The sequence below is a fragment of the Alexandromys fortis genome, unplaced genomic scaffold, assembly GCF_014885135.2.
Source record: "Alexandromys fortis isolate MF-2015 unplaced genomic scaffold, M_Fortis_MF-2015_v1.1 scaffold_312, whole genome shotgun sequence".
Lineage (NCBI taxonomy): Eukaryota > Metazoa > Chordata > Mammalia > Rodentia > Cricetidae > Alexandromys > Alexandromys fortis.
In genome coordinates this window covers 950,848-962,589 of record NW_026068184.1, presented here as the reverse complement: position 1 = coordinate 962,589, position 11,742 = coordinate 950,848, and the positions used below count along the sequence as shown (strand labels likewise).

Sequence of the window (11,742 nt, the reverse complement as noted above, 5' to 3'; positions counted from 1 at the left end):
ATTGAAACTGACAGATGCTGCGGTCAGCCCTGGGAGGGAGGAGAGATTGGACGTCGATTAGAGTCAGGTGACTACCGCACAGGGCCTGACAGTAAGTAGTAAAGGACCAGTAATTCCTAGGATTAGAAAGGGGCCTAACCTTGGGTCCCCGGCCACGGCGAGCTTGTTAGCCTCAGCTGTGTTTGCTGGTTGTGTTGGAAACGGAAGGAGCAGAGAGCAGTGTTCGAGATGGAAAAGCAGAGTTAATCTGTGCTTTGTGTTCACATCCCCATTCCTCCCTGAACTGGGGCGATCCTCCCTTACAGGTCAGCAGACACAAAGCTGGAGCTGTGTGAGGCTGGGGTGGTGACACAGCCTGAAATCCCAGGATGTAGGAGACTGAGGCAGGAGGCTTGTGGGATTGAATCCAGCCTTGATGACACAGCAAGAGCCAGTCTCACAAAATAAACAGGGGAAACTGTGGAGAGGACTCCACAGCTCAGAGTGTCTGCCTCAGGGTCTAAGGATCTGAGTTCAGTCCTCAGAACCCACAGAAAGGTGAGCGAAAGGCTGGAGAGACAGCTCAGTAATTAGGTGAGCTTACTGCCCTTCCAGAGGACCCCAGGTCAGTTCCCAGCACCTGTACTGGGTGGCTCCTAAACCACCAATAACTCCAGCTACAGGGGATTTGTGGACGCCTCACCTGGCTTCCTTGAACACTCATTTGCACGTGGCAAATACTAACACACACATATACGTATTCATAAATAAATCTCTCTTTTTTTTTGAGACAGGGTTTTTCTGTGTAGCCTTGGCTATCCTGGAACTCACTCTGTAGACCAGGTTGGCCCTGAACTCACAAAGATCCACGTACCTCTGCTCCTGAGTGCTGGGATTAAAGGCATGTGCCATCACCACATAAATAAATCTTTTAAAAAAATAAATAAAACGCAGGAGAGATGGCTCAGTAGTTAGAACATTTGACAGGCCTACAGAGGACCTGGGTTCAGTTGCCAGCACCTACATGGAGGCTCACAACTAACTGTCTGTAACTCCATTCTCAAGGGGTCAAATGCCTTCTTCTCACTTCCAAAAGCTCCAGGCACAAATGTGATGTTCAGAAATATATGCAAGTTTGACTGTAGAAATGGCTCAGAGGCCAGCCTGGTCTACAGAGCTAGTTCCAGGACAGGCTCCAAAGCCACAGAAACCCCGTCTCGAAAAACCAAAAAAAAAAAAAAAAAAAAAAAAAAGAAGAAGAAGAAGAAGAAAGAAAGAAATGGCTCAGAGGTTAAGAGCACTGCCTACTCTTCCAGAGGTCCTGAGTTCAATTCCCAGCAACCATGGCTCACAACGCTCTAGAATGAGATCTGGTGTCCTCTTCTGGTGCAGGCATACTTGCAGACAGAACACTGCATACTACATAATAAATAAATAAATCTTTAAAAATAAGAAAGAAAGAAATATAAGCAAGCAAAACATTCATACACATAAAGGAAAAATTTTAAATTATTCCAACAAATGAATAAAATATTAACCAAAATTTTTTTAATTTTTTTGTTTGAAATATTTATTTATTTATTATGTATACAATATTCTTTCTACATGTATGCCTGCAGGCCAGAAGAGGGCACCAGACCTCATTACAAATGGTTGTGAGCCACCACGTGGTTGCCGGGAATTGAACTCAGGACCTTTGGAAGAGCAAGCAATGCTCTTAACCGCTGAGCCATCTCTCCAACCCCCTAACCAAAATTTTTTTAAAGACAGTGGTAGAGCTCCTGCCTAGAAGTCCCCAGTGAAGGACTAGGGGCATGGTTCAGTGATAAGAGTACTTGCTTAGCATGTGCAATGCCTTGGGTTCCATCCACAGCAGGACCATAAGTAGATAAATAAATAGACAGATAACTAATACAAAGAATGAAAAAAGTTAGCTCTTCTCTAAGTCATTATCTTGGGATGTGAAAAATGAATTTTGGTTTTTTCTCCTTGATCCCTTGACCTAAACCTAGAGCCATGCTTTCTGCGTTCTGGGTTCTTCTAGAACACCACCAGAGCACATCAGAATGGAGGCCAGTGGTGCTCCACCGCTAAAATAATTCCATCTAGTAAGTAATGAAAGATTTGCATGCAAACGAAGCATTTGGTAGATCTCTGAGGTCGAGGCCAGCCTGATCTACAAAGTGAGTTCTACGACAGCCAGGACTACACAGGGAAACCCTGCCTGGAAACCACCCCCACCAAAAGAGAGAGAGAGAGAGAGAGAGAGAGAGAGAGAGAGAGAGAGAGAGAGAGAGAGAAAGAGGAGCATTTGACCAGCTCTCTGTACTCTAAGGAAACTTGTTTTGTGGGCTGGTGTGATGGCTCAGTTGGGTAAAGGAACTTGCCACCAAGTCCGATGACCTGAGTTCAATATTCAAGACCTACACTGTGGAGGAAAGAACTGACTCATGCAAGGTGTCCGCTGACTGCCACACTCATGGACTGGCACATGTGCACCTACACATGTTCACACAAGTAAATGGTGTCATAGAATTGTGTCTGTGTTTAAAACAGGGTCTCACTATTTATCTCCAGCTGTCCTAGAACTCACAGAGTCCCACCTGCCTCTGCCTCCTGAGTGCGTGCGCCCCCCAGGCCTGGCTTCTTTTGCTTTTCTGGGGCTTGACTTTGATTTTCCAAGCATGCTGAACAAGCACCCTCACCCTGTGAGCCATCTCCCTTGCCCTGATTGTTGATTTCCTCCCTTCGTTTCTATTTCTGTGTTGAGAGAGGGTCTTACTAGGTAGCTGAGGATAACCTTGTTCTCCCAGTGTAGCCCAGGCTGCCTCTCCATCGCCTGTGTCTGATGTTGCAGCTGTCCTCCTGACCGGGGTAGGGACCCATTCAGGTTTTTCTGCAACCTGAGCCTAGAAGAGAGAGCTGGGAGAAAGGAGGGGCCACCAGGCCTCACGGCTCCTCCTTTTCCTCCGTGCCCTTCCTCTGGGCCGCTCACAGCACTAAGGACCACCTCCACTTTCCCTTCGCCTCTCTGGGCCCCAAAGGTCAGGTGGGGACAGGCTGGGGCCACCAGCAGCTCCATGGCCAGCGATATCGCCTCTTCTCTCCTTCCAGCTACGGAAAGAAAAGAAGAAAGGTCTGTGTTGATCTGCATTTGGGGGGCCCTTCCCCCTCCTAAACTTCCCAGGGCAGAGGCAGTCGTTGGAACTTGGATTATCTGGAGACGAAGGGACGGAAAGAGCCCAGAACATCCCCACAGGTACGAATCCTTCAGTTTTGCTGGTGTGTGTGTGTGTTTTCTGTGTGCAGTAACAGTTTCCTATTAAGACCTCCAGGAAAAAAAAAAAAAAAAGACCTCCAGAGACCCTTCTTAAAAAAAAAAACTCTTAATATTACATTATTTATTTATGTGTGTACAGGCACACACACACACAACATACACACACACACACACACACACACACACGACAGTCACGGGGCAGTTTGCAAGAGTGTTCTCTCCTACCAATATGTTGATCCGGGGAATTGAACTCTTGAACTCAGGTCATCAGACTTGGCAGCAATGGCCTTTACCTGCTGAGCCAACTCATCGACTGCTTCCTGAGACCCTTCTAACTGCTTTGTTCTGTGACTCCATAGCCACAATTTCATTCAGTCATTCAACAAACGTTTGCTGCACACCCTGTGCCACATATAACTGTTGACTAAGATCTGGTTCTTATCGTGGAGGGTCTGCAGATGGGGGCACTCATAGCCACTGCTAGCACATTAGAGCAGACCAGACACTGGGCAAACCTTTTATAAACGTTAGCCCATTTAATGTGGCAGCGAGTATAAGGGAGAGACTATGAGACCATTTTGCAAATAAGAACAATGTGGCTTTGCAGCCTCTGATCACCTGCCCCACCGGGGCTGAGAAAGAAACCTAAGAAGACTCAAGAACCCTGGATCAGTAGTTAAGAGTAGTGGCTGCTCTTGCTGAGGTCCAGGGTTCGATTCCCAGCACCCACATGGTGATTCACAGCTGTTCTATAACAACTCTAGTCCCAACGCCCTCTTCTGGCCTCCCCAGATACCAGGTACATATGCAGTGCCCATATATACCTGCAGGCCAAACACCTATGCCCATAAAACTAGAACACAAATATCTGAAAGAACCCTGGAAGGCAGATGTGGTGGGGCACGCGCCTATAATCCCAGCGTTCAGGGATGGGAACAGGAACGTGAAACGCACAAGGTCACCTTTGGCTACAGAGGAGTTTGAAACCCTCTTCGAAAACAAAGCACCACAGCCTCTTAGGACAGGGACAAAGCGGTCCCTCCACTGCTGTCCACTGAGAATGGGACAGGGAGAGGGACAGACTAGAGGAGTCAGTTTGGAGCTGAAGGCGGTGGGGCTGAGCCTGGGTTCCCTGGCAAGCCATGATCTAGAGAGTCAGGCTGTCTGGGATTTCAAGTCCCTGTCAGCTATCCTGGAGGAGAGTGTCTGTCTCTCTGGCATCCTAGGCTGCAGAAGCAGGGAATACCTTAGGGGCATCTGAGGATTTCTGTCAGGGTCCCTCTGGGAGGGAGGTGAACGGATCCGGGGTGGCGGGAGGGCTCCCTTAGAACCTGGGAGCCATGGGAAGGCCCAGGAAATTACGCATCCCTACCAGGAAAGACTGACTTGTAGCTGCCATCCTTACGGTTCCCAGTTCCCGGGTCCCAGCTGTCTCCAGTCAGGGTGGGAGGAAGACAAAAGGGGATTATTCTGCGGGGGACTATCCTGGGCTTCCATGAATGGAGTGTTGAAAACCTCGTGTCTGCATCCAGATCTGTTTTCAACCCTCTGTCCAAATGCACTGTCTGCTTGCCAGGGTGGAGTCAAAAGCAAGGGAGAGATCCTCCAGGGAGGGGCACCATGCCCCTGGGCACCTCGGGCTTCAAGGATCCCACACAGGGCCATTTTCTCCTCTACTGGCCCCAAAGGGGCTGGGAGGCAGGTGTGTGCTTCTCTCCTCTAGCCCACGCAAGCCCGGTCCTGCCCCCTCGGCCCTCCAGCTATTTTCTGCATCTGTGCGTTTTCCCTTACTCTTAGGATCTTAGTGCACAAATTATGTAAAATTTGTTTGAGATTCGCAGGTAGAGTTGTTTCTTTGTTTGTTTTTAGGCAGGCCCTGGCTTACCTGGAGCTGTCTTCTAGACCAGGCTGGCCCTCACTCACAGAGGCCTGCCTTCATCGGGGAATATTTTTTTTTTAAGATTTATTTTTATATGGTATCTCGCCTGCATGTATGTCTGTGTGAGGGTGCCAGATCCCTCCGGGCTGTAGTCACAGACAGTTCTGAGCCACCATGTGAATACTGGAAATGGAACCCAGGTCCTCTGGAAGAGCAGCCAGTGCTCTTAACCACTGAGCCATCTCTCCAGCCCGCCCCTGGAGATTTTGTTTTTGTTTTTTTGAGAGGAACAGGAAGCTGAGCCTGGGTCTCAGTCTCTGAAACTCAAGCTGGCCTGGTACTCACCAGGTAGCCAGGTTTTGCCTCAAACTTGTGACAATTCCCCTGCCTCAGAAGTAAATAACCATAACTGGGTGTTTGTTTTGTTTGATTTTTGAGACAGAGCCTCATTGTAGCCCAGGCTGACTTCGATCTTGCTATGTAGCTGAGGGTGACCTTTAACTCTTTTTTAAAATATTTATCTATTGACTGTGCATGAGTGCTTTGTCTACATATGTGTTATGTGTATGTGCATTGTGTGTGGCTGGTACCTATGGTGGTCAGAAGAGGGCATTGGGTCCTCTGGAACTGGAGTTAGGGGTGGTTACAAGTCACCATGTAAGTGCTGGGAACGAACCTGGGTCCTTCTGGAAGAGCAGCAGATGTGAGCAGTCTTAACCACTGAGCCATCTCTCCAGCCTAATCTGATCTCTTGATCTTTCTGGCTCCACGTTTTGTGTGTGTGTGTTTGCAGTTGTGCACACACATAAAGTGCATGGGAGACCAGAGGTTGATGCCAAATGTTCTCCTCGATCATTGCACTTCTTTCCATCTTTCTTTCTTTCTTTCTTTCTTTCTTTCTTTCTTTCTTTCTTTCTTTCTTTCTTTTTTTATGGTGGCACTAATTTTTATTTTATTGATTTTATTGAGCTATACATTTTTCTCTGCTTCCCTCCCTTTCTCTCCCCTCCCCTTCAACACTCTCCCATGGTCCCCATGTTCCCAGTTTACTCAGGAGATCTTTTCTTTTACTACTTCCCATGTAGAGAAGATCCAGGTATGTCTCTCTTAGGGTCCTCATTGTTGTCCAGGTTCTCTGCACGTTATTTCTTAAGGGTTTTTTTTTTTTTTTTTTTTTTTTTTTTTTTTTTTTTTTTTTTTTTTTTTTTTTTTTTTTTTTTTTTTTTTTTTTTTTTGATTTTCGAGACAGGGTTTCTCAGTAGCTATGGAACCTGTCCTGGAACTAGCTCTTCTAGACCAGGCTGGCCTCGAACTCACAGAGATCCACCTGCTTCTGCCTCCCGAGTGCTGGGATTAAAGGCGTGTGCCACCACCGCCCGGCTGCACGTTATTTCTTGAGACAGGATCTGCACTCAGGAGGAAGGCAGGCAGGTCTCTGTGATCAAGCTTGGCATGGTCCACATAGCCAGTTCTAGGGTAGGCAGAGATGTGTAGTTAAACTCTGTCTTAAACAAACAAACAAACAAACAAACAAAAAACTCAGCTGGGTGGTGATGGTGCACACATTTGATCCCAGCACTTGGGAGACAGAAGCAGGCGGATCTCTGAGTTCAAGGCCAGCCTGATCTACAGGACTAAATCCAGGAAACCTAGAGTTACACAGAAAAACCCTGTCTGGAAAAACATTTTTTTAAAAAAAAGTCTCTAAAAAGGGGGAAGAATTAACTCAATTTTTAGTTAATGGGGAATTAATTCAATTGTTAGAGTGCTTATTTGTCTTTCGGGGGCTCAGAGTTTAATTCCCAACATAAAATGGGGCATAATACCACATGCCTGTAATCTGGATGCTTAGGAGGTGGAGGCAAGAGGATCAGAAGATCTCACTTGGCTTCACAGGAAACTGGAGGCTAGCCTGGGCTACATGGAATCAGCCTAAGTAACTTACAAAAAGAACCAGAGATGTTGTCGAGTAGTAGAACATTTGCTCTGCAAGTATGAATCCCTTGGTCTAATCCTCAACACACACAGACACACATACATACACACACATTCAGACACATATACACACAGACACATACATATACACACATTCAGACACATATACACACAGACTCACACATACAAACACATTCAGACACATATATACACATACATATACACACATTCAGACATATACACGCACAGACACACATACATACACACATTCAGACACATATACATATACACACATACATACATACACACAAATGCCCCCCACAACCTCATACCACAGACACTCAGATACACACATTCAGACACACATACATACGCACACATTCAGACACATACATGCAAATGCCCCCCACATGCTCATACGTGCACGTGACCCCCACAGACACTCAGACATACGTATACACCAACTCACACACACACACATTGACAAAAAAACAATGAAAATAAAATCAACAGGGCAGTTGTGGCACATGCCATACTAGAGAAGCAGAGGCAGGGGGGGATCTCTGAGTTCGAAGCCAGCCTGGTCTACATAGTGAATTCTAAGACAGGCAGGACTACATAGAGAAACCCCGTTTCAAAATCCAAAATAATAATGATAATGACATAATTAATTAAATAGATAAATAAAATTTAAATATTTACCTACAGCCCCCCTAAAATTAACTGGGTTATTTAAGTACCACCCATAGTAGCAACCACACTTTGGGCTATGAAGGCCTGGAGGATAACTCTGAGCCTCCGGATCTGCCTTGGTTGGAACCCAGCAGCCTGCCGAGGCCCATATGTCATCCTTTGTCTTCACACGCCTCAGCTACAGCCAAATGCAGCCCCTTATAAATTTCCCTGCTCACCCCATCTTCCCCTTTTGTGAATGGACCTAGGGCCTGCGTGAGTTCAGCAAGGGCTCCAACACTGAGCCACACCGCCAGCTCCTCGGTCAGGGATGGTGTGTAGGCTCTCTACAGCCGAGCCATTCCTCCAGATTCTCAATGGCAGAGTCCAGGCAAGCACGCCACTGAGCCCACATGGCCTGGCCCACGCCCGTCTTTCTCATCTCCTAGCTGCTGCACCTGTCCTTCCCTCCACTAGGAATGTCAACCCCATGTGGATATGTCCTTCCTCCCTGCAGCTGGCCCATGCAGCTGGAAGGAAACACTGGGGATCTGGAGTTCCAGATGGTCCAGCTGTGACCTCTCCTCCGATTCCTGATGGGACCCTCTGAAGAGCCATCCACTGGCTGGACGCACAAAGAAGCAGAGATAGAAATGGGTCCCCAGCCTGAGGAGTGGAGTCGGGGATGGAAGCCTGGGGAGGGAGGGGCAGCCCCTCTGCCCCTCCCCCCAGCGCTGTCCTTGCTTCTTCTCTTCCCACTGGGTGAGTATCCCCAGCTAGCCCCTGCTGTTCCTCTCTAACTCTCGGTTCTCCCCACTGTCAAGCATGGCGGGAGACCAGGCATGGTGGCGCATATCTGTCATCCCAGTACTCAGAAAGTCGAAGCAGAAGAGTCAGAGAATCAAGAACATACTCAGCTACCTATCAAGTTCCAGGCCAGCTGGGGCTACATGAGACCCTGTCTCAAAACAACAAAAACAAGGCAGGCAGTGGTGGTGCACACCTTTAAATCCCAGCCCTTGGGAGGCAGAGGCAGGCGGATCTCCGAGTTCGAGGCCAGCTTGGTCTTCAGCCAGAACTACACAGAGAAACCCTGTCTCCAAAAAGTCAAACAAACAAACAAAAACTAGACTTTACCCCCAGCACTCGAGAGGCAGAGGCAGGCAGATCTCTGTGAGTTTGGGGTCAGCCTGGTCTCTGAAGCAAGTTCCAGGACAGACAGCCCTGTCTTGAAAAACAAGCAAACAAGCAAAAGGAACAGGACAGGCCAGATGACTCAGCAAGTGAGAAAGCTTGTCACCAAGGCAGAGGACCTGAGCTAGATTCCTAGAATCTGCATGATGGAAAGAGACTCAACTTCCCAAAGTTTCCTGTGTACGTGGCACACGCACGCACACACACACACACACACACACACACACGCACACACACGCACGCACACGCACGCACGCACACACAACTCACATCTATGTACTTGAAGAGAAGAAGCATGAGGAATGTTGGCCAAGGTCTATAACCTCAGCACCTAGGAGACAGAATCAGGAGGCTAAAAAATTCAAAACCATACTCATTTTCACAGCAAATTCCAGGGGAGCCCGAACTATGTGACATTTCCTCAAGAAATCATTGAAAAGGGACTGGAGACTAGGGCTCACTGGTTAAGAACACTCACTGCTCTTCCAGAGGACCCAAATTCAATTCCTAGCATCCTCTTTGTGGGTCACAACAACCCCTAACTTCAGTTCCAGAGTATCTGATGCCCTCTTCTGGCCTCTGGCGGTACTGCTTTTAGTGCACAGACAACATGTAGGCAAAACACACACACAATAAAATAAAATTTCCTTTTTTCTTTTTTTTTTTCTTTTTTTTTTTTTCGAGACAGGGTTTCTCTGTGGCTTTGGAGCCTGTCCTGGAACTAGCTCTGTAGACCAGGCTGGTCTCAACTCACAGAGATCCGCCTGCCTCTGCCTCCCGAGTGCTGGGATTAAAGGCGTGCGCCACCATCGCCCAGCAAAATTTCCTTTTTTTCTTTCTTTTTTTTAAATTTATTTTTGTTTTGTTTTGTATTTTTGTTTTTGAGACAAGGCTTCTCTGTGTATCTTTGGCTGCCCTAGAACTCACTCTGTAGACCAGACTGGCCTCAAACTCACAGAGATCCGCCTGCCTCTACCTCTCAAGTACTGGGATTAAGGTGTGTGCCACCACTCCCAGCTAGCGAATAAAATAATTTTTAAAACAATACTAAAATGGCTAGTGAAAGCCCGGCGTTGGTGGCGCACGCCTTTAATCCCAGCACTCTGGGAGGCAGATCTCTGAGTTTGAGGCCAGTCTGATCTACAAAGCAAGTTCCAGGACAGCCAGAGCTGCTCTACAGAGAAACCCTGACTCGAAACAAACAAAAACAAAACAATAATAATAACTAATTCTTAAAATGAAAAATGACACCAAAACACTGCTTTGTAGAGAGAGAAGCCTTGGCCACTCAGATCCCTTGCAGGTAGCAGAGGGAGCTACTGAGATTTTGCTATGGAGACGAATGGGTCTGGAGCCAATCTTTAGAGACTATGGACCTCTGGGATAGGGAGGGTGGGGGTGGTCCCACAGATGAGGCCTTTGGAAAAGGAGGCCTCCAAGAGGAGGAGAGTGATGGTGAGACCGTGGGCAAGGGGAAGCTGTGTGAAGGGACCAGTTCCCCCAAACCGAGCAGAGACTCACGTTCTTCCTCTGTTTCAGCCAGTGCCCTCCAGCCAACTCCGCTGCCCTTTCCAGGTAGGTTCTGCCTCTACCCCTTCATCTGTTCGCGGATACTCCCAAGCGGCCACATGTTTGAAGGCTCCCATGACATTCTGTAGTTTGGGCTCCAGATTCCCTATCGCACCGGCTTGTCCCCCTTTTTACAGAACTGAGGTTGGTAGGCGGCCCAAGCCGCTGCCGAGGGCGCCTGGAGGTCATGCACAGCGGTTCCTGGGGCAGTGTTTGCGACGACGACTGGGACGTTGTGGATGCCAACGTGGTGTGTCGTCAGCTGGGCTGTGGCCTGGCACTGCCAGTGCCGCGGCCCCTGGCCTTTGGCCAAGGCCGAGGCCCCATTTTCCTGGATAACGTGGAGTGCCGGGGGCAGGAAGCTTCTCTGAGCGAGTGCGGCAGCAGGGGCTGGGGTGTTCACAACTGCTTCCACTATGAAGATGTGGCGGTCCTGTGTGATGGTGAGTGAAGGAGGGGACCCGCGGGGCCAGGGAAGCTGACTGGAGTACTTCTCGCTCACGGACCAAAGGGACTAGCAGGGGCTTGAACCCCCACACAGAGTACCCCTCCTGATTTTTCTTTTTCCATGATTAGGGATTGAACTTGGGTCCTCGTGAATGCTAGGCCATTACTTTACCACTGAGACACATGTCCAGTCTGTGTCAGAATGACTCTAGGCAAGTACTCTACCACTGAGCTGTGCCCCACCCACCCCATTCATCCATCCTTCATTCATTCGTTCATTCATTCATTCACTTGACATGAAGACCAGGATGGGTTGGAATGCCTGATTCTTCTCCCTCCACCTGCTAAATGCTAGAATTACAGGCATGAATCATCATACCAGACTTACCACTCCCTTTTAATAGACCCCTGGGGTCTCTCTGGTCACAAGCTCTGCAATGCTTAGAGCTGCTGCAGAAACTCAGAGTCACTGGCATTGAGAGCTGTTATCTAGCTGGCAAACATGAGCGAGAACACAAGCTGTAGTCACAGCCTAGACTTTCTGATTCTTCAGGTCTTCGGTAGGGCCTGAGAATTTAATTTTTCTAGTAAATTCCCCAGGGATGTCAACTGCATTAAAAACTGGGCTTAAGCTTGGACGGTGGTGGCACACGCCTTTAATCCCAGAACTCGGGAGGCAGAGGCAGGCGGATCTCTGTGAGTTCGAGACCAGCCTGGTCTACAAGAGCTAGTTCCAGGACAGGCTCCAAAACCACAGAGAAACCCTGTCTCGAAAAAGCAAGAAAAA

The 11,742-nt window shown here is 48.2% G+C and overlaps 1 protein-coding gene across 2 annotated transcripts in view; it reads left to right on the top strand.

Annotated features, from left to right (window-relative positions):
- Positions 1–2,965: 2,965 nt before the first annotated feature.
- The window catches only part of Ssc4d (scavenger receptor cysteine rich family member with 4 domains), a 17,217-nt gene continuing 8,440 nt past the window's right edge, over positions 2,966–11,742 (top strand). Inside the window, exons 1-4 of one of the 2 annotated variants that reach the window (XM_050129319.1) lie at positions 2,966–3,238; positions 8,263–8,507; positions 10,479–10,514; positions 10,646–10,951. In XM_050129319.1, the coding sequence (XP_049985276.1) occupies positions 8,342–8,507; positions 10,479–10,514; positions 10,646–10,951 (508 nt within the window). In that variant the 5' untranslated portion in view covers positions 2,966–3,238; positions 8,263–8,341. Of the gene's footprint in view, positions 3,239–8,262; positions 8,508–10,478; positions 10,515–10,645; positions 10,952–11,742 lie in introns of those variants that run through there. The other variant, XM_050129320.1, reaches the window with a different exon arrangement.